Below are 23,833 nucleotides of genomic sequence, written 5' to 3' on the forward strand. Positions count from 1 at the left end.
TTTCTTCAAGGATATGGGCAAAATATACCTCATACACCAACCCCCCACCCCACAAAACCCCAAAACCCCCACCAGCCTGCATTTTACCTTAAATATGCATGCCAGATGTTATTTAATGTAATGAGATAACTAGAGAGCTCCTATGTACTGTGGCTCACTCTAAAATGGAACGGACTTTTAAATTAAAACTGAAATTTGGAATTCAGTGTCAAGAGCAGTGATAATTTTCATTTAGTCAAACTCTCAACTTATAAACATCTAAACAGTTGGCATTATAGAGGTATAAGTAAGAGATCTGAGAAGAAATGAACAAAGAAAAACATTTGAGTGCCATTTATATTAAAATTTTTTGAAAACTAAGGGTGGACCATTTTTTGAGGATAAGAAAATATCTGTAGACAGTGAATGGTATAATAAGCATATGTCCAAAAATTCCCTTTTTACACTGCAAGGTACAAAAATGGGCCTTCTAGAAGCCCTGTATATGTAGAGAAAGATGAAGAGTCAGCAGGAGAGAATCAAATCTCCAGGACTATCTTAATGGATGGATTTTCCCCTATGATAACTGGGTGGAAGCTTGCCCTCAGAAGGACCTGAACTCAAATTCCAACCCATGGTCAGGTAACAAACTGAACAAGTAATATTTACATCCCGAAGTAGAAAAAAGCACATTGTATTTAAAAATAAACTAATGGCTTGCTGATTTTTTAAGAATTTTTAAAAACTGACAGATACTGAATTTCATAAGCTACCAGTTTCAGAAGATTCAGAACCTGTGACTCCCAGTCATTATATATACTCAATATGTAATTATCATTATATTTATTCATGGCTAGAGAATTCACATTTTGTTCTACTCAGTTAAAAAAAAACCTGCAAAGTATTTACAATTTTAACTAGGGAACTTGGAGAAATACAATGACAATACAAGAATTTTTCAATTCAAGTTTATATTATAAAGCAAAAATGAACAAATGGGACTACATCAAGCTAAAAAACTTCTTGTACAGCAAAGGACAATATCAGCAGAACAAAAAAGGCATCCTACAGTATAGGAGAATATATTTGTAAATGACATATCTGACAAGAGGGTAACATCCAAAATACATAAAGAACTCACATGCCTCAACACCCAAAAAGTAAATAACTATTAAAAAATGGGTGGAAGATATGAACAGACAATTCTCCAAAGAAGAAATTCAGATGGCCAACAGGCACATGAAAAGATGCTCCACATTGCTAATTATCAGGGAAATGCAAATTAAAACCACAATGAGATATCACCTTATACCAGTTAGGATGGCCAACATCAAAAAGACTAGGAACAACAAATGCTGGCAAGGATGCAGAGAAAGGGGAACCCTCCTACACTGCTGGTGGGAATGTAAATTAGTTCAACCATTGTGGAAAGCAATAGGGAGGTTCCTCAAAAAACTAAAAATAGAAATACCATTTGACCCAGGAATTCCACTCCTAGGATTTTACCCAAAGAAAGCAAGATCTCAGATTTAAAAAGACCCCTATGTTTATTGCAGCACTATTTACAACAGCTAAGAAATGAATATAACCTAACTGTCCATCAGTAGATGAATGGATAAAGAAGATATAGTACATATACACAATGGAATACTATTCAGCCATGAGAAGAAAACAAATCCTATCATTTGCAACAACATGGATGGAGCTAGAGGGTATTATGCTCAGTGAAATAAGCCAGACAGAGAAAGACAAGTACCAAATGATTTCCCTCATTTATGGAGCATAAACAACAAAGCAAAACTGAAGGATCAAAACGGCAGCAGACTCACAGACTCCAAGAAGGGACTAGCGGTTACCAAAGGGGAGGGGTGGGGGAGTGTGGGCGGGGAAGGAGGGAGAAGGGGATTGAGGGGTATTATGATTGGTAGAACATGGTGTGGGGTGGGGGGGTCACGGGGAAGACAATGTAGCACAGAGAAGGCAAATAATGACTGCAGCATCTTAGTACACTGATAGACAGTGACTTTAATGGGGTATTGGGGGAACTTGATAATATGGGTGAACGTAGTAACCACAATGTTTTTCATATGAAACCTTCATAAGAGTGCATATCAATGATACCTTAATTTTTAAAATTTATACTATAAATTATTTTTTAAAAGTGCTCTTTAGACTGATCATGTTAATGTTAAAATCTGAGTGTCAGATTTGAAATGGCAAAATAGCCTGTTGGTTACCACACCTATTTATTTAAGCAAAAAGGATATTTTCTCCAATTTAAAACATATATTCATTGAAATTGATTAAGCGTATTAATGTTCATACTTAAATGACTAAGAATCATGTTTTCTTACCATCCTCTAATGTATTCTGTGTCACATGATCAGACATTTGGCTGGCTCCCATTGGCATATATGCCACAATGTAGAAAGTATAATTGCCGGCAGGTTCTAAGTCATCAATAATATAATGAGTTGTGTCATTTCCGATGACTACTTGATACTCTTCATTATTTAAACCTAGATTAAGGAATCAATATTTAAAAATTATGAATATTCAAAATAAAATTAAGACCATTTTCCCACACTGTGAAACACTGGTTTTTGGGTCTAATCTCTGTTATCTTTTGTGACTCTTCAAAAAAAATGTGGCCTCCCCAGGTTTTTATTTTCTAAAAGTAACCACCTCTTGCTATAAACTACTAGTTTGAATTGTTGCTGAATAAATCAAACTGAAAATAATTAATCTTCTCTAAACTTCACTTAACATCTAGTCAGAACGCATAGCAGAGACAATGTACAGCAGTAACACAGTACTAAACATTATAGAACACTGCTGTAAATGGTACTTGCTTAAATTCATGACTTCTTTTTTTTTTAAACATAAATGGAACGACAGTAGGGAAGGCAATGGCTCTACTCTTTATAAAAACAAACCAAACCAAAAGTTGTCCTGCAAAAGATCTCATTTTGCCCCTAGAGATTCTATTAAATTTGACTGACACAAGTTGTTCTTTTATTTATATTCAAAGTAAAAGAACTGGGAGGCACAGAATGTGATTCAATGTGCTTTGTTTCACAATGAGCTTTTTTTTTTTCAAAGAGGAAGAAAATTCTCAGTAGTTCTTAATAAAATATGCATGGCAAGGTATTGAAGGGGATTTGTCTTTGTGGGATTTAACTCCTACAGAGCAAACCTGAAAAGTGGAACAAGAGCACTGGGAGCTACTGTGCCTGGCAAACAATTCACAGTAAATGCATGTCAACTTAATCAAACTCTCTAAGGACGGAGCCCCTTCTCCCCACACTGGATTTATAAACAATACAGAAGGCAAATTCCACTATTAAGTTTTCCCACATTTCTGAATTAACTTGATTGCATTTTAATTAGACAAGATTACAGGCATTTCACAACAGACTGGCTAATGGCTCGTTAATTAGGAACTGCATAGTACGATTTCTGACCTATCAAACAAGGTCCTTAAGTTTGAATTAAAAAGCCTTGTTCTGTCCCTGAATAGACCACTGAGCTGCATGTGGAGGCTCTAATGAAACAACCATAATAGCGAACAAGAGTGGTCTCCACCACAACCACTATTTCTTTTACCTTCTTAAATCACTAAAAAGGGAATTAACACACTCCAACATGCACAGTTATCAGACTTTCATTCTTCTTGCTACCATGACCCCTGATTTAAATTCAAAATATTCCTTTGCAAAGTACTACTTCAAAGTACGAAAAAACAAACAACAAACCTACCTGTTCCTACAATTTTATTCTATCACCACTCCTTAGGTGTTTGAATTTGTTTTTATGTCTGTTGCATAAAGGCCTGACTGCATACAACTAAAATCTGTGAACCTCTATTATGGCTTCTATGAGAAATCAACAGAGAAACTTCTAGGATTTACAAGTTGTTTTCCTTTCTGTCTATTTTTTTTTTTTTTTTTTGCCAAAAGAAAATATGAAGATAAAAGATTTCAGAAAATGGAATTAATCATTCTGAATAAAAATTTTAAAACACATTTGATTTCTACTTTCATATAATAAATGAGTTATCAATAAAGAGCACCCTGCTCAATTTTCAGAGAGTTCTATATGATTTCAGAAAACATTCAAAATATATAAATTATGGGGAATTTGATGTTACTTCTGCCTTTAAAAATAACATGCTATAGTGACTAGTGCACCATATTATATTATTAAGTCGTTACAACACTGTTACTATATAACCACATGTGTATATTGGCAATATAAACCTATTTATATCTTGGCTGGAATTACATTCTTAAGTACATAAACCACTCTGTAATTTTTAGCAAACATAAGTGATACTTCTAAAACAGAAAAATCTTAAAGTATACCTATATACACAAAGTCTACAATACAAAATTTAGCAAAAATTGACACACAGGTCATAGATTATTTTATTAAAATAGATAAACGCCTTAGAGCTTCAAAAATATTTTGCAGATCATTTGACATCATTCATCCTGAAAACAAATCCTCAATAACGAGTAGCACTTAAACACTCCTTAAATTGTTTACCTTCTGCTTTCATGTAGTGCACGGAATAAGCGATGACTTTGTCTGAATTATAAAGTGGCCTCTCCCAAGCTAACAGGATGGCTGAACTTGACATGGTTTCAGCATGCACATTATAAGGAGCACTGGGTCTGTCTTCTGACATAACTACAGTCAGTCTGGCTCTAGATAAAATAGATCCTTGGCTATTCTCAGCCATGCACTGATAAATAGCATCATCTTCAGGAATAATCTGGTTAATGACTAATTTACTGAGGAAAGAAAAAAAAATTATTTGAATGAAAAAGTCTAAGAAAAGAATCTAAGATTCTACAGTTAAACATTTGCTAAGTACACTCTCATTTTAGAGATAAAAGCTATAAGAACAAAAATCTGTAATCAGCCCTGCTGAAAAATCTATAAAAATTGCTTAAAATTACTCTTATTTTGAGTCTACATAAATAAGTACTTGTCATATCCAAACCCTGTTTGTTTTAGGTGACAAGCTTAATCACTTTTTCAAAGTTGGATTTTATTAAGAAAGTATATTACTTATAATAGCATCTAATTTATATAGTATTGCAATATCATAAAATTGAAGTCAACAAAACTTTTTAAAGTTTCATTCATCATATGAGAATGTTACAAGAAGATTCATATTTATACTAATGAAAATGAATTCTTGAAATCACTGCATTTGAACCATGGAGGAATTCTTAGATTCAATTATTTCCTTCTAATTTCCTCATTTTATGCAAGAAGGAACTGAGACACCAAAGGGTTAATATGCTTGCTAATAACTTAGCTATTGGCTTACCAGAATTAGAGCACAGGTCTGGGGAACTGTTCAACATTCATTTCACTATACAATTGACCCTTGAAGAATGTGGGGGTGAGGTGTGCCAACCCCTGTGCAGTCAAAAATCCACATATAACTTTTGACACCTCAAAATCTTAACAGCTCATAGCCTACTGTTGACCAGAAGCTTTACTGATAACTAAACAGTTAACACATATTTTGTACATGTATTATATACTATATTCTTACAATAAAGTAAGTAGAGAAAAGATGTTTTTTTCAAATTGGAAAAGTCTAAAAAATTTTCGAATATTTATTTTAAAAATATGCATATAAGTGAAACTATGCAGTTCAAACCCATGTTTTTCAAGGGTCAGCTGTAAATCTACTACTTCCACGGTCCACATATAAAATACAAAAGGATCCATGGCATGCTGATGTTGTCATCTTAATTTCTTATTTATTTTAGCTTAAAATACCAAGATAATTTAGGCATTTTATATTATAGCCATTTCACACAAAAACTACTAAAGCCATTATATCTTATCTAAAGTAGTAGCAAAGTGACATAGCCCACCTGTTGTACATTTTAATTCTACCATTTGAATGTATCTTCCTTCCGTTTTTCAACCATGACATTTTTGGTGAGGGGATTCCTTCTGCCTGACACACAAATCGAGCAGTGCCAGCTCGAGGCCTTGTTAAACTTTCTGGCCATTCAACAAATGAAGGAGGAGCTATTTTTTAAGAAAAAAGAAAAAAATATTTCTGTGGTCCCAAGAGGAATGATACAGAGTCAAGAAAAAAGAAAAGAATACAGCAAATGACACAAATCCCATCCCTAAAAATATTTGACATTCTGAGCCTCCTGTCTCTACATATATCTACCCAGATGCCTCTCTGCACTGCTCAGTTAGATGTCCACTTCTCCCAAGCTTTCCCTATTGAGACCATCTATAAAAACAGTAAAAACATGTGGACAGTAATCCTACTTAACTAAGCCCAATATGCAGCTATTTGCAAATGCATTCAGACAACCAACAGATTAAAATTTTAGATTGGTGAATTGGTATATAGCTTTGTGGGGGATGAGGAAGAGATAAAAGGGAAGCTTAAATAAGAAGGAACATGATGGTATATGCAGGCAAACAGGATGGTGACTTCAGAATGGTAATTATGTTCTAACATGAGTTTTATGGGAAAAAGCCCCATCATTGGATTATGACACATTGTATCAAACTTCATATCAATGCTATGAAATTCAAGAAAGGTATTAGTAAGCTATGAATGAGAGACAGCAATTGTTAAAATGTAGGATTCTTTTGATTGCAGGATGTAGGAAAACATACCTAATACAGTTAAAGTTGCCATGGCAACTGTAAAGTTACGTGTGCCCGGGGTAGTGGCCCGACAAACATATACTCCAGCATGTTGCAGCTTGACATCAGATATCATGAGATTACCATTTCCAAGTACCCGTGTATTAAAGACATCAATGGACTTGTGATCTATTTCAAAAAGAATACTTCAGTTAAAAAAATATATGATCTAAAATTATGTCAGAAGATCACTATCCCATATCATAAAAAGTATAAAATTCTCTGTACTAAAACCTTTCCTGTACACAACGAAATGCCAAAAACGCAAAAGCCACTTAAATTTTAAACATGTGTTTTGCACATAAAATAAATGTTCTATCATTTTCACTCAAATGAACAAAGTTTAAGGAAAATATTTTTTTTTTCCTGAGAAGACTTACCCAGACGGCTCCAAGAAATGATTGGTTTGGGATTTCCTATGGCCACACATTCCAAAACAACAGTCTGGTGAAGAGATGTTGTTATGTTCTGTGGACCTGCTATAATGGTTGGTATGTGGAAGGATTTAGACTCCTTTGCTTTGGGGAGGAGAAGGCAGGATATAAAAATAAATTATAAATAAGATATAAATAAAATTAGTTAAAATATTCTTATTTTTCTTTTTAAAAAAATTACTGTTGAGATGTAACTCACGTTACAGTTCACCCATTTAAAGTGTGTAATTCAATGATTTTTAGTATTTTGAGAGTTGAGCAACTATTACCACAATCAATTTTAGAACATTTAAATCACCTCATAAAGGAACACATAGCCATTGGCAGTCACTCCCCAGTCTCTTCTCCCGATAGCCTGGCAACCACTAATCCACTTTCTGGTTCTCTGGATTTGACTGTTCTAGATATTTCATAAAAAAGGAACCATACATTATGGTCTTTGTGATTGGCTTCTTTTCACTTAGCATAATATTTCCAAGTTTTATCCATGTTACAGCATGTAGCAGTATTTCATTTCTTTTTACTGCATAAAATAGAATACTAATTGATTCTATGGATAGAACATTCTTTAGCTGATGGACATTTAAGTTGTTTCCATATCATTCACTTTTAATTGAGGTTCAAACATTTATTTAATATTTTCTCTAATCTTGTTAAGAATTGATGTGACAGTGGGAGAATGGAAGTATGGGAGTGGGTTTATTTTTCATAACAGGAAGCTAATAGGCACTACCTAAAATTTAAAGATAGCATTGAAAATATAATTTGTTTCTTAATGTTTTTCAAAATAATTTTTTTAACCCCAAAGGATCTTTTATGAAGTAGTATCCTTATGAAGAGTAAACATTCATGTGGTGGTCAATAATGTCTTTAGTCCAGGTTTTCTTCCACTATATTCAAGTACACTTAAATTAATTATTTAAAATACAAGTTAGATCTATATATAATTCCATTTTAATAAAATACGTTATTTTTTTCTTCATAGTCATCTCTATAGCTAGTTCCCTTCTAACTATATTCCCATATGGCCAAATACAGAAAATTATGTTTACTTAATGTTGACAGTGATAATTTCTCAGTATTGGAATTGGGATATTTTTAAGCCTATATCTTTGTACATACATTTTTGTAAATTGTGCTTTTTTGTTGTTCATAAAAAATTTTTTTTGTTTAATGTGAAAATTTTTTACTTTTACTGACATTACTCTTTATAATAAGTACACATCATTTTGCAAAATGTAAGTCATGATTTTTCTTAAAACAACAAACAAAAAATTACCAAACTGGAAATAAATATGCCTTTATTGACAACAGACAATTCTGGTGGAAATAGGTGATGATTATTCTTTTTGCACTTTTTGCATTTTATATATTTTTAAAAAGTGAAATAGTTACAAATAAATATTTAATCTTTCTTAAAGCTTATGACATGACATAACACAAGTTAGCATGTGAAAAAAAGCTGCCTAATAAAAATGACCATTTTCCAAGTATGATTTAAATAAATTTAAATGAAATTAAATCTTTTAAATGAAATTAAAGTACTACTTTGTAGCATATTATCATAGCCAGGGGAGAAGAGTTAATAGCTGAACCAATAAAAACTGAAAAACAACTTCTGTGTGGTACCTGGAATCACTGTTAGAGAGGCCTCCATACTTTTACGTCTATGGGCTATAGTAGCAGCCACACAACGATAATTTCCAGCATCCTTCTGGCCAACATCATAGATCTGCAATACTCCTGTTGGTAGGGCAGTTATCCTGTTATAAGAAGAAAGATAATTAAACTTTTGTAGTAGATTTCATATTTATTTTAACATACATTCCATGATAAGATTTAATATACACACCTTTTAAAAGTGCTAGATGCAATACTTTAAAGACCTTTAAAAATATTAGCTTGACTAACCTTTTCAAAGAATATTGCTTCTCTCTCACTTACCAACTTTACATTTCCCTGTATGGCCCTGGAAGATGACTGGTTAGCCAGAGACGGGTAAGATTCCTCAAGGGAGGAACAACCTAAGACAGGCACAGTCACAGGGGGCCCATCAGGTAAGAAATTGGGGATCAACAGAGGTGAGGCTAGAACCTCATCCCCCAGTTTTGAGAGAAATCTTCTGCATCCATGGATGTTTTGTTGCCCTTGTCTAGCTTGGATTAATACTTAGTCTATAGGCACACACCTGATCATCTACATTTGCCCTCTTACAGCACTAAATTATGTTTTCTACCTTTATCTTGCATCTACCTACCACTTCAGCATTTTATTTAAAATAATAATAATAATAATAATAAGGGAGAAATGTGGGATTCACATATAAATCAAGTATAAAAATCAAACGAATAATCATGTCTGACTTGATTGTTTATAGTTCATGATGCGTGATCAAAACTGAAAGTTTCTGTGATATGACTACCCTTGCACTGTTCACCATGTAAGAACTTATTCACTATGTAAGAACTTGTTCACCGTGTAAGAACTTGTTTGTTATGCTTCAGAAGATTGGAGACTGTTGAGAATTAGGCTTGGGGTGGATTAATGATTGTGCATTGAGTCCCCTATACAGAATTTTATTGTTGTTAACAACCATTTGATCAATAAATATAAGAGATGCCCTCTCAAAAAAAAAATATTAGCTTGATTGAATTGTTTTTCTTTGGGTCACTATTACAGCTCTCTAAAACATAAATAGTTATGCAGTATGTGGTTTGGGAAATGGTCTAATTTCACATAGAGAATCTCATTTGACATCATAACTTACATACAGGTAACTAGAGGTCAAAAGCTTAGTATGATTTTTTCAAATTCCTGATTTCTACCTATTAATCTCTATGTATTCCCTAAGATACACTGGAATGTAAGTTTTTTTTTTAAAGCACTTCTTTGAATAAATTCTCCCTTCTCAGTGTCCTGCCATATTAATAAACCTTTTTGCCTACTTAGGAAAGCTTCTACTCAATAGGATAGGAATCCAATCTTTTGAAGATGCTACCAAGTTCTTAATCCCTAAACCTCAACCACCACCAGGGTGCTAAGAGTGTGCAGGTGTGCATAGTGTAGAAGAGGCTGTAAAGTGGAAGTCAGAGATAGAAGTGGGCAGCTACAAGGGCGTCCATGGGAAACACTTACACCAACACTGAAAAGTGTTACTGGGTTTCCTAAACCCTTGGGCTGCAATCCAGATACTCAGCTGGTCCCACAGTTGAAAAAGATTTTGGAGGAAAGTGGTAAAACAGGCTACGTGAATTCTGTTTGGAACTAAAAAATCAGGAATTATGCCTCATGTGCCAAAGACCAATGATCTAATTCTTTGCCTAAGTTTGAAATGTCTTTACAAAGTTGATTATTGCTACCATAAATAAAAATCAGCTCCAGAATGGTCTTTCTCTATTATAGTCTCAGAAGGAAGTCTTTGTCACTTCTACATCATTTCCAAAGGCAAAAGCTGCATTTACCTGTCCATAGTTATAGGTACAGTTGTCCGATTTAATTCCCATGTTATGACTGCAGGAGGGCTGGATGAAATCTTGCATGCAAACCTAGCAACTCCACCTTCTTGGACCTCAGTAGAAAGTGGCTGAACTTCAAATGCAGAAATAGCTGTAAGATAAAGTTTAACAAATTCAGAATTAGTATATTCACTATTATACTATGCTATACTTGAAAATAACATTATGCTAGATATTATTTATCAGACTTGAACTCCTGCCCAGACAGACATAAACCAACCCAAGTTAACTAGCACAAAGATAATTTAGGAAATAATTTTGGAAAAACCACTGGGCAGTTGCCAGCTCAAGGAGTCTGGTCTTTCCTAGGATGAAACTCTAAACAAAGTTCTCAAGAAACTTGACTATTTTGAAGAAAAAAAAAAAAGAACATAACTGAAAGAAAAATAATTAATAATGGTATATAAATACATACCAAGCTGTGCATTAAGAATTTATGTTTCAGAAGAGGGGGAAATCAATAAAGACAGATTAGACAGGTAAAAGCCTGTCTAAAAAATAGGACATTCCAGGTGAAAGGAATAACATGAAGGCAAGCACAGAAGAAATATGCAGCCTGTGTTCATAGGATTGTAAGGAAACAGGATGAAGTATTGTAGAATAGTTCAGATTAAGGGTTCATGGAAAGTGGAGAGAAGAGATAAAGCAGATTTGTACCATGATACAAATTAAGACATCGCTGAAAATTTTTGAGCAAAGGAGTGTCATGATAGCAATAGTATCTAAAAAAATCTATCAGGCATTATTACATGGGGTGAGCTATTTAAACAGGAATGACAGAACTGGGTGGTGGCAGTGAAAATGGTGAGATTCTACAGATACCTTAATGAAAACAAAGACCTGGTTCTTACTGGACACAGATATGTCACCCTGTGTTTGGAATCACATGAAAGTGGTATTGATGGAGCAGAATGTGAAAAGAGAGAGAGAAGACACATGGTGTGTCCGACTAATAAAAGGTAGAGAGACTTATTTTTAGACTTGTATTTCCAAAGTGGATACAAATCTTGACGTGTTAATATTTTCTAGAGATAATTCTTCTTTACCATTCTAGGCAGTCCTCCAGGAGCTAGTCATCAGTGTCCATGGTTTTACATTTTGACAGAGTCCAGACTCCAGGTAATAGTGTGGTTTTCCTTCCCTCTGCTAAGTATTCCAGGATATAAAGGACTCCAATTTTAGTCTTACTGCTCCTCATCACAGTCCAGTTCAAAAAGCATACATGCCTTTATGGTTTATCAATAAAGTGAGAAGTTATGAAGAAAAATAGAGAGAATAAGGTCTACATGACTGATGCTTCTTTAGACTGGAAAGGGTAAAAGGTCACAGGAGACCAACAAATTCTGCCTTGGACTTGACTTCATTAATCTGTAAACGGATCACAGACCTTTAGAGTATAGGACAAAGTCAGAGAATGATGGTAAAAATATTCCTAGGAGCATCTACTTCTAAAAAAGGGTGGAGTGGAGGTAAAGTAATACATTTTTGTGTATGTAACAAAAAACGTCTGCTTAAGAACAGTTCTCAAACAGCTGTTGTCATTGACAATCCACTGATCCCAAGGTCAAAACCACTGTCATCATCACCATCATTTGCCTTTTTCACTCTCATTCCTCTTGAGCGTAGAGTGTTTTCTGAAGTTACATGATGGGTAAGTTCAACAGATTCAGTGCTGGAGATATGTGTGAGAATCCAGTTCTCTTTTGATGAATTAGAGATTTGCACAAATGTAAAACAATGCCACTCCTCTCACTAAACTTTTTTTGCTTTAGGAAACAGGTGTGTTTTATTAATTGTATTATGTTAATATGTGATCAATATTTTCATTTTAAAATTAACTGATGAGTAGTTTAAACATTTCTCCTTTTAAATTTCTAATAAGTATCAAAAGACAAAATCTACATTACTAAAAGCACTTTGGGGTTGAAAACACATTTTAAGAGTGTAAACAGTGAGGTTAAAATGTTTGAGAGCTACTATTCAAGAACATAAAACTCTAAAAATCAATACAGTTTTTCTTTTTAATTGTTTCTGTAATCACTTTTTAGGATATTAATCTACTTATACACATTTTCATTCTGGATCAAACTTATGGACCATCTACTGAAGAATCAGGAAATAAATGGTAATATTCATTTCCAAAATACCAGGTTCACATTCATAATAGCCTGACTTTTCAGTAACAATGTAAGCTTAGGTTTCTATAATCAACAAACCTATTTTGGGGGAATTAAGATCCAAATTTCCATAAGTTTAATGCCTGCTTTACAATGTACTAATTTTTCTTATTGATCCCATATTTGCCTTTTCCATGTTCAAGGAGGTGACTTTTACTTCTGCTTGTCATTGATAATCCAGTCTATATTCAATTTACCGACTTCAAGGAGGGAATTTTTTCTTATTCCTCCCCACCTTTTACCTCTCTAGACTGAATCTAATATAATTTAACTAGTCTTCATAAAACAATAGTCACTCCAGCCTTCTCTGTTTGAACAATTTCTTCTTCCATTATCCCACAATGAATCAAGCACCCAAATTAGTGTTTTATCTCATATATAATCTTTCTCATATCTGACTTCTGTCCATCACCACTAGCTTCTCTTCCATTGAGGTCCCTATCATCTCCTGCCTGGAAGTCTTGCAGGAACGTCTTAGTCTTGCCAGTAGAGTTACCTCCAGAGTGATTGTCAAAAAACACAAATTTTATCTGTGTTGCTTATGAATTAATTACTCTCTGCACAACCCTGTCACCTCATTTCAACCTCTTACAATTATGTTCCATGAACACTAACCTACTTATCATTCTCTGAATACACCACAGTATTTCACACTTCTGAGCATTATATGAGCATTTCCCTCTTTCTCAAATACCCTAAGTAGTCCCTTGGTCCACCTAATGAAATCCTATCATCATTTAGAGCCTTGCTCACTTGTCCCATCCTTTAAAAAGCTGTTTCTAAACCTTTTCCTTGCATCTTGTGTACACTGCAGACCCTTTATTGCTACTTTTATCCTCCAGAACCATAACCACTTATCCACAACCTTTCTCCCTTTCTACACTACAAGTGTACCGGGCCAATAGTGAGTTATATTCTTTGCGGGATCCCTTAAGACACTGGATGGCATGGACTCAGCACTAAAACAGTATTTGTTGAATTAAATTGAAATATACTATTGTATGTCAACTATACTTAAATTAAAAAAATGAACTAACTTTGCATTTTAGGTCAAATGTGCTAGAAATATAGAGTTGCGAAATTCTGAGAACTAAAAGTTAAATGGATACATCTTCTAACTTAGTAAGGTTATTTCTCTCTTTTTTTGTGGGTGGGATAGTTCTATGGAAATATAAATCACATAGCATGTAATTAACATGCAATTCAGTCATTTAAAGTGTATGATTCAATATTTTTAGTTGCAATGTGTTTTCCTACATACACATATAATAATAACAGTATTACACACAGCAGTAATAGTAGTACAACTCCTTTCAGGTTCCCAGACCCAATTCCAATGTGTGTAAGTATTTGGGAGGTGGTCTTCCCACGTATAACACAAAGGAATTCTTGAACACCAGCAGGGTGTTTGAAAACTCAACTCAATTCTGATGCTATCTGCCCAGCGGCAGCACCAGATTCCCCAGGTTAAGGGCTCCATCCTACAAGACTGCCCTCCATCCCCCACTCCAGACACCAGTCGCAAGCCCCAGGCAGTTAACCTGGGCTTCTTACCTACTGGCTACAGATTGGAGGTTCCCATCACCTCCCTGTTAGGTTCAATTAATTTGCTAAAGCAACTCACAGAGCTCAGGAAAACACTTAGGTTTACCACTTTAACGAAGGATACCATAAAGGATACAAATCAACAGCCAGGTGAAGAGACACATAGGTCAAGTTCCCAAATAAAGCAGCCTCTATTCTTGTGGAACCTGGGGCCTGGCTCAGGGGCACATGCAGGTGTTCTGGTTCCCCAAGCATAGAAGCTCTCCATGATTAAGAAGCAGGATCCAAGAGAGCAGAGAGGGATAAACTCTTCTTAGGGGTTTTTGTGAGGGTTTCATGATTGACTAAATTATTGGCCAATGGCTGATTTAACCTACAGCCCCTACCCTTGAGTGGAGTCCAGAAGTCTCACATTAACATGACAAAACATCCATTTCACTTTTAAGACTCTGCAGGGTTTTCATGAACTGCGGATGAAGACCAAATATACCTGGAAATATGTATCTGACCATATGAGTGACCAAATATGTATTTCTTATAACTCTTTGTATCACATTAGTATATTCACAGAATTTGCAACTGTGGGGAAAATGGAAGTTCCATAGCCAGAATCCCCACCTGGTCCTAACCTAATCTACCAGTTATATACATGCGGTGGTAGAATACTTAGCCTACTCTGCAGGCACATGCTTGTATACCTGTTTGCAATAAGCCATTACTGCCAGTATTGCTAGAAAAAGAGCTCCTCTGGTACTGAGTGAAGTCTAGAGAAGAAAGCAAGAAAGCAGGAGGGAGGGGAGCAGAGGCTGGAGGGGAGGGCAGAGCATGGAGTGGAGGCAGAACCTGGGGTAGAGGCTGAGTCAGAGGCGGAGACAGAAGCACATGGGATTAGCGCTTGACCTACCTGATGTGAGAATAAAGCTTAGTTATAGTAAGCCCCTTTTAGCCATAAATGTTCTATTGTCTATTCAGTCTCACCGAATCCAGAGTGGACTTGCCCACAGCTGAATCCTCAGGTGAGACAGCAACTATTTCCGTAATCAATTATAGAATATTTCACCACTCCAAACACAAATCCCACATCCTTAGTCATCACTCCCTAATCTTCTCATCTCCTCCCCCACCTGAGCCCTAAGCAATCACTAATCTAGTTTCCATCCTCCCTCTGGCTTTACTGAGATATAACTGACAATTACTAATGTGATGATTCGATATATGTATGTACTGGGAAATGATTAGCACAATAAGGTCAATTAACACATCCATCAAGTAAGGGTATTTCTTGATCTCACTCTGATTTTCAGCAAGGTCTGATGTACAAAGATTTTTTTTTAAATCCCCCCAAACTCCTTTATATCTAATATGTCTAACTTTTTGGTCCCTTTTGAAAATTTAACCTCTGCAAAATGATTTTTTCCCAAAAAAAGACAAAGTCAGATACTCCTTGGGATGCTGGTACCTCTGTAACTGAAGAAAAAAGAGTCACAATGAAACTGAATTTCAACAATAAAAATAAGTTGCCACTTTTCATGGTGTAACTCTTTCATCTAGCAACAACCCCTTCCTCTCCCCTCACCTCTGAGAACCTGACATATCTTCCTTTTTTTCTCTCCTGCATAGTCCAGCTTTTCCCCTGGCTCCTTCCCTCAGCCTGTAAAAGTGCTTAAGTTTCTCCCAACCACAAAACAAAAAGAACTAGGCTCCAACCCTGTCTTTATGGCACGTGTCTAGCAGCTATCTACTCTCTCTTCCCAATGGCATCAACACTTTTCTAGAGTAGTTTGTTCTACTTGCCTCCTTTTCTTCCTTTGGTTTATGTATCTCAAACATCTAATCTGCTTTCCTCCCCTATTACTTTACTGAAACTCTGTCTCTTAGTTGTCATAGCACTATCTAGCTACTCACCTGAGCTAGACACTACTGACTTCTCCTTCTGTATTGCCCTCATTCAGTCACCTGTTCCCATTGAATTTAACTCCTAAACATATGTTGAATCCATTCCTGTGTTTCTGTCCCAACACCTATCACCGGAACCACTATAAAAGTCTCTCATCTATCATGGGGAAGACAGTGTAGCACAGAGAAGACTCTATGGCATCTTACTACGCTGATGCACAGTGACTGCAATGGGGTGGGGGTGGGGAAGGACTCGATTTTATGGGTGAATGTAGTAACCACATTGTTTTTCATGTGAAACCTTCATAAGAGTGTATATCAATAATACCTTAATAAAAAATTGTATATAAAAAAAGACATATGCACCCCTGTGTTTATCACTCCACTATTTGCAATAGCCAAGATATGGAAGCAACCTAAGTGTCCATCAATAGATGAGTGGATAAAGATGTGGTACATGTACATAATGGAGTATTATTCAGCCATAAAAAGAAATCCTCCCATTTTTAACAACATGGATGGATCTAGAGGGTATTATGCCCAGTGAAATATGCCAGGTGGAAAAAGACAAATACTGTACGATTTCACTTATTTGTGGAGTATAAAAGCAAAGCAAAACAGAAGGAACAAAATAGCAGTAGATTCATAGACACCAAGAAGGAACTAGTGGTTACCAAGGAGGAGGGGTTGGGGCAGGAAGGTGGGGGGAGAGTGAAGGGGATAGAGGGGCACAGTAATTCACAACTACAATATAATTTGGTCTCCAGAAGGTAGAACAGCAGGGAGAATATAGTCAGTGATTCTATAACATCTTACTACATTGATACATAGTAACCATACTAGAGGGGATGAGGATTAAAAAAAAAAGTCTGTCATCTGATCTCTCTGCTCTCATTTCCCCTCTTTCCCAGAGAGATACACCAGTGTTCAATATGGCTGCATTTGACTCACAAGTGGCTTTCATCTATTAATTCAAAGGCATTTACAAGTCAGTCCCGTGACTGCTAAAACCAAAAGAGAAATAATTTCACAAAAAATGTGATCCATTTTAAATGCTGTCAAAAAACATTATGCCTTAGCAACCCCTGCTTCTGAATATTTAAAATGCTTAGCCTAATTATTAGAAAAATTGAATATATCCTCACTACATCAAAAGGAACAAATGTCTTTATGCCAACTACACACTTCTACCTCTTCTTGGCTGGGTTCATTTTCAATAGGTTTGTTGGCTAGTTTTTGTAAAGAAAAAAAAAAAAAGTATTTTGGTATAAGTTACTCCAAAACCAAACTGTTTATATGGTAAACAATATTTAAATAGCCAATCTTATGTAGTTATATATTTTTTAAGTGACTATCTCTGCTATTAGACATATACATTATGACACAAAGAAGTTAATTTCCATTATAACTATGATACAAAGGGTAGTATCAATCCCATTATCTGTATAATCATAGCATTCATTTAGTTTGTAATTAACCCATGCTGGCAGGCTTTGAATCATGCAATTATTTATAACAGAATGGTCCAGATTAACTATCTCCCTAATTCGGAAGAGGATTTTAATCACACTTATTTTATTTATTTATTTGTTTATTTCTGTGTGTATTTCTACCTGGTATTTTTTTTAAATTAAGGTATTATTGATATACACTCTTACGAAGGTTTCACATGGAAAAACAAAGTGGTTAATACATTCACCCATACTGTCATGTTCCCCCCATACCCCACTGTAGTCACTGTCCATTAGTATAGTAAGATGCCAGACTCACTATTTGCCTTCTCTGTGCTACACTGTCTTCCCCATGATCCCCCCCACACCATGTGTATCAATCATAATACCCCTCAATTCCCTTTTCCCTCCCTCCCCACCCATCCTTCCCCACCCCTTCCCTTTGGTAACCGCTAGTCCCTTCTTGGAGTCTGTGAGTCTGCTGCTGTTTTGTTCCTTCAGTTTTGCTTTGTTGTTATACTCCACAAATAAGGGAAATCATTTGGTACTTGTCTTTCTCCACCTGGCTTATTTCACTGAGCATAATATCCTCCAGCTCCATCCATGTTGTTGTGAATGGTAGGATTTGTTTCTTTCTTATGGCTGAATAGTATTCCATTGTTAATCACACTTATTTTAGAAAAATTTTAGACTACAGTAATATCTTCTAAGTTCATTCATCCATTCAGCAAGTATTTATTCAGTGCCTAGTGCATTCTAGGTGCCAAGGATCCAAAGATGAACAAAATTAACAGAAGGTGTACATTTAGGGAACTTGGTCTAATGATGAAGAAAGGAACTTAACTAAATTACTATGCAAGCATTTAACTTCAAACTGTGATAATATTATGAAGGAAAAGTATCAAGTATTATGAAAGCATATACAGAAGTTATAAGAATCACAGAATTAACAATAACTTAACATATAGTCTATTGCCAGACAGCACTTAAGTGCATTACATATTCTAGTTTACTTAATCCTCACAAGTATTATTATCCCAATTTTCAGTTGAGGAAACTGAGGCACAGGGAGATTAAGTAACTTGCTCAAGGTTCTGCAGCTAGTTTAGTAATGAGAAACAGATCTGAATCCAGGCAATCTCCAGAGACCTTATGTGAATTCTCTCATGAGTAAAAGCTTGAGATCTACAAACTTTTTCTGGAAGATAAAAATTAGTGGTTCTACTTCCAAGCAATTCTACTGCTCAGGTATAAGTTAATATGCATTGGCTTTCTAGCTGGGTAAGAATATGTGTTAAATTTCTGAAACACAGTAACACCTTTAAATTCCTGCATACCAGGATTTTGAATCTATGGTTCTCAACTCAAGTGAAAGTATCTCTATTTCTAGGAACTGTTGACGATAGGAAAGACAGGAGGTGCATATGAATTGAATCATACTACCTCAGTCTAAAATTTTTTAGGAATCAAATATTTTAAAAAACAGACCTATTTTCTTAAAAGTTTACCTAATGGGAATATTAGCTACTCCCTTAATATTATTCTCCTGGTTCTAAGGCCACATACATTTGATCATCAAAAAGCCAAGTAACTTAGAAGAGAAGGAGGGAGACCATTTCAGAGGCTATTAGGACAGTAGATGAGAGATATTCAGAAGGATATTATAATAATATTAAATTACATGTACATATACATATGTGTACCCACGTACACACACAGAGGATGATGATATGAGCAGGTACTCAGGCCCTGGTTGGCACCTAGTAAACTCCTAATAATGGTCCTGGAGGTGGACTGCTATGAATACTTTGCTTTTACTTTCAGAACAATGACTTAAAGAAAGGCAAACAAAGGATGCCAGTGGCCATTAAGCAATAAAAATAAACTTTAAAGCCATTACAAAGGCAGAGGTATTCTAAGATTTAAATTTTTCTCTTCTTTTCTAAGCCAGATTATATAGTTTTTACATAAAGCAACATAAAGTGCAGAGAAACAGAAATAAGTTTCCCATTTTTAATGTGAACAGATAAATTATTTGAAGAGGATAAAATCCCCTACTTCAATAGTAGGGGATGGATTACAAGATGATAGGTAATTAGTTCAGATCTCTTGTGGTAGGATTATTTATGGTGATTTTTTTGTAGTTATATATTTTTGTACAACACACATAATTAAGAAAAAGTAATTATATTTTTAAATAAATTTTATATGCCTATATGGGGCAAGGACTGAAAAGTTTGTCTGCATTCATTGTCTACCATTGCTCCACTACCTGATAAATCCCTTATCCTTAATTTTTATCTTCCTCCTTTTTAGTACTTTGAAATTCTCATTTTTTGGGTAGACATCACCTATGATCTATGCATGCTTGATTCTCTCCCTAACCAGTGCCTTCAATCTGAAAATTACAAGAAAAAGAATGTCTGAAAAAAAAAGACTTTTCAATAAAAAAAAATAAAATTTTATACCAAAACTTAGAAACTTTAGAAAAGCATGCAAATATGCTGCATATCTATATTGTGATTGTCTTAAACTTTGTTTCCCAGCAGATTTTGCTTTTCTAGTTTTTCTTTAAAGTGGTGTGTTAAGCTGAGTAAATGAATGAGTCCTTTACAATGAATACCAGATTCCCCTAAAAATTTAGTTAACAAACTATTTTCATCATTATGGAAACATTTTGTACTTATTTAAACAGCAAAACATCTCATGTCCTTCTACACATCTTAGTTTTCTTCTTGATGTGGACTCTGTTTCTGCTAGTTAGGTATGATTTTACAAGTCTACAGCCTCCTTGTGAAACCTGACCTCTTTGTTCCCTCCACAGTCAGTGCTAACATAAACCAAGAGCCCCACAAGAAGTCATTAAAGTAGTGTTGTTAAGAGGCCAGAGCTCTATAAAATAGGCAAGAAACAAGGTCCCAAGAAACATGCGCAGTCCTCTAAAAACAACCTTGCAAACACAATAAATTTAAGTGCCTACTTTATTTGCGACATCCTTCTCTTCACCTGTCTACTTAATCATTTGCTTCTATGATTTACAGTCAGAAAAAAATGGGGAGAGGTAAAAGATGTTAAGGAAAATGTTCTCCAAACTTTTATTTAATCATAAAGCAACATATACATGTTTCTACATTGGAAATGTGTAATTACACTATCAAAGTAACATGCCACTCATGCTCTAAAAGGGTGCACGGAATAAAATACTTAATACATGCTGATTTTAAACCCAAATAAAATTATGGATAGACAATCTGCAATGACAAGCCATCCAATAATTTAAAATAAGTTCACGGCCTAATGTAAGAAAAACATCACTTTCTTCGTGAATTGCACTTAAAATGTTCTTCACTAAATAGAAAATAGTTATTAGTCAGAATCTTGATACAAAGATTACACCAGTACTCCTAACGCTGTGGATCAGCCAGGGGTTCCAGAGGTCTTACCTGGTCAAGGACTGTACCAGTTGCTACTGCCATACCCCCTCTTTGCAGAGTCCTAAATGGCAGGGGAACATGGCCAGGAGTTACGTTCCAGTGCCTTTGGGCTATATCCATTACTCTTAAACCACCAATAAGGAGCTCTGGGAGAATCTATGAGTAGCTCATCAAGGAAATAGGGAGATTTCTAACCCAGATTCTCCAATGTCCATAATTTCAGAATCCATCATGAAGTGAGTGCGTGTGTGTGTAAAATATATTTGCTTACAGCTTATTTCTATGATATTGGTCTTTCAAATCATGCATTTGCCTACTCCAGGCTTTACTAATCAGAACACAATTGTAACTTCTTACCTCATAAGGTCCAATTCACTCTGAGTCTTCAGACTTGAACACTGACCTGGACCTGAACAGGAAGTAAACTGAGAGACCTGATCCATCATTTAATTCGAGCATCAGAGCAACTGATGCTTTATCTACTGAGGTAAAAACCAACTAAGGTACAAGTTTCAAACACAAGTTGAAAATTAATTGTATCAATAATAAGCAAAAAGCTACTTGCACTTCTTCACCCCAACTAGTGCAGTTACTGTCAACATAGGAAGATGTTACAGAACGATATTCTCCATGCTGAGCTCCACCCCCATGATCAACTTATATTATGATTGAGATTTTTTTTTTTTTTTTTTTTTTTTTTTTTAGATAATTATTTTTTATTGAAGGGTAGTTGACACACAGTATTACATTATATTAGTTTCAGGTGTACAACACAGTGATTCAACATTTATATACATGATAATTCTAAGTACCAGCTATATGATTGAGATTTTTAAAAAAATCTTTAATGTGTCCATTGAATCAGTGTGTTGTATACTTGAGACTAATATAATGTTGTATATCCACTATACCTCAATAAAAAGTTATTTTACAGAAAAACTTTATTTAACAAAAACAATATAACACAAGGCAGATGTAATCACTATGCCTTGAGTGTCAACCTCTTTTTTTTTCCAGTTGTGCTAAGTATATAATAACTATTCTATAAGTTGTTTATTACCTGACCCGCTAGTGAATTGAGTATCCTGCTTGAATCTGTAGCAATGCTGACAACGAGGTGCTAAGAGGCATACAGTTGCTTTTTAAAATAAATATTTAGGTCACAACATATGTCCAAATAAGCATAAACAAAATGAAGGCTAGAAACTCTGTAACGAACTTGGGAACCAGGGACTTGCAGAAATAGATCCTAGATACAAAGTTTCCACAGACTAGATTATTTTCCAGTATATTCTTTTTGTATCCATATTAAGACACCTTTAATAACATCTGAGAATTCTTTGTTTCTTCGATATTTTATCAACTGAGTTCTGACAACTCAGAGTTGGCCTTCTGCAAGCTCATTATTTTTTTTGACTGAAAAGCATTACAAAGAGCTCTTCAGGTCATCTTCTGTCAGAAAGCCCACTCACTGCCATTCAATAATTCTCTTATTAATCTCTTCTTAATAACTGGTTTCAGGAATTCTCTAACTTTTCAATTTATCCAACCACTTTTACCCTAGGCTGTAAATTCCTTGAGTTCATAGAATATGTCTAACTTGTCTATATGTTGCTAGGGGCCAAAACAGTGCCCTGCATACAAGAAGCACTCAATAAAGGTTTTCTAAATAAACTCAATGAACCGCATAGCCACCTCCCCTCTATTTGCAACAGGAAAGTCTGCCTCCCAGCTCCCTGAGAAGATGAATATAATTTTGGCTAGGACACTCTCTACTCTATAACCCTGAGCAAATTACTCACTCTTCCTAAACATACTTTGTTAAGGAAAACAGGATTCTTAAAAGGGTTTTTGCAGATTATATAGGTAATGCATGCAAAGCACTTAGTATAGTGCCTCTAACGTTAAGAACTCTCAATGGGTTTAGCTATTTCTTTATTTTATTGGACATACACTTACCACCTAAATATCTCTCACTCTTCACATAGCTTCTCTTCCTTCACTCCTGGATTCATTGCAACTTGTGTCCTGGTAATCTTAAACCTGCCCCTGGTTACCTTCTCTGGGTCCCTATTCCATTAATTATCCCCATTCTCTTACATTCCTGCCTCATCATTTGTTTCTTCCTTTCTGAGTGCAAACATACTCCCATCTTCCCTATCCAAAAAAAATAGTATAGCTCTCAGGCCAAGCTAACATTCAGTCCATCTCTTTTTTTGTCTGTCCTGGAATACTCCATCCACCTAATTCTTCACATCTGCTGGGGCAGAGGGGAGGGAGAAAGAAGGGGTGGAAAGGAGGGAGAAGAGCCACAGGCATATTTATATGCAGGCCACCTCAGGATCCTCCTGGAAATGAAGTTTCAACAGAGGTAGTAGTACTCATGAGTTTGGTTCAAAACCTATTGACCAGTTTGGTGGGGGATTGTGTCAGAATCTGTGGTTGCCATCAAGACTCATAAATATGCTGATATAAAGGAGGGAGAGAGTAGAGAGAGTGATGCATTTGGGCTACTGGCTAATTTAAAGTATTAACAAAACTACTTCCAAGGGGAGAAAGCAGGGGCAGAGAACAGAGGTATCTATGCTCACCATGTGAGGTTAATATAGTACCAGCTGGACTGCGGCACAGAAAATACGGTTCCTCCATTGGACCTGCCAGTAAACATCTGGAGAAAGAAACCATAACCCTCACTTGAGG

General features: G+C 35.4%; 1 protein-coding gene across 1 annotated transcript in view; it reads right to left on the bottom strand.

Annotated features, from left to right (window-relative positions):
- The window catches only part of PRTG (protogenin), a 125,561-nt gene that overhangs the window by 51,432 nt on the left and 50,296 nt on the right, over positions 1-23,833 (bottom strand). Inside the window, exons 3-9 of the mRNA XM_036919421.2 lie at positions 10,577-10,721; positions 8,745-8,878; positions 7,062-7,199; positions 6,652-6,810; positions 5,880-6,039; positions 4,528-4,775; positions 2,334-2,498 (exon numbers count right to left, since the gene is read on the bottom strand). Of these exons, the coding sequence (XP_036775316.2) occupies positions 2,334-2,498; positions 4,528-4,775; positions 5,880-6,039; positions 6,652-6,810; positions 7,062-7,199; positions 8,745-8,878; positions 10,577-10,721 (1,149 nt within the window). The remainder of the gene's footprint in view (positions 1-2,333; positions 2,499-4,527; positions 4,776-5,879; positions 6,040-6,651; positions 6,811-7,061; positions 7,200-8,744; positions 8,879-10,576; positions 10,722-23,833) is intronic.

The sequence above is a fragment of the Manis pentadactyla genome, chromosome 11, assembly GCF_030020395.1.
Source record: "Manis pentadactyla isolate mManPen7 chromosome 11, mManPen7.hap1, whole genome shotgun sequence".
NCBI classification, from domain to species: domain Eukaryota; kingdom Metazoa; phylum Chordata; class Mammalia; order Pholidota; family Manidae; genus Manis; species Manis pentadactyla.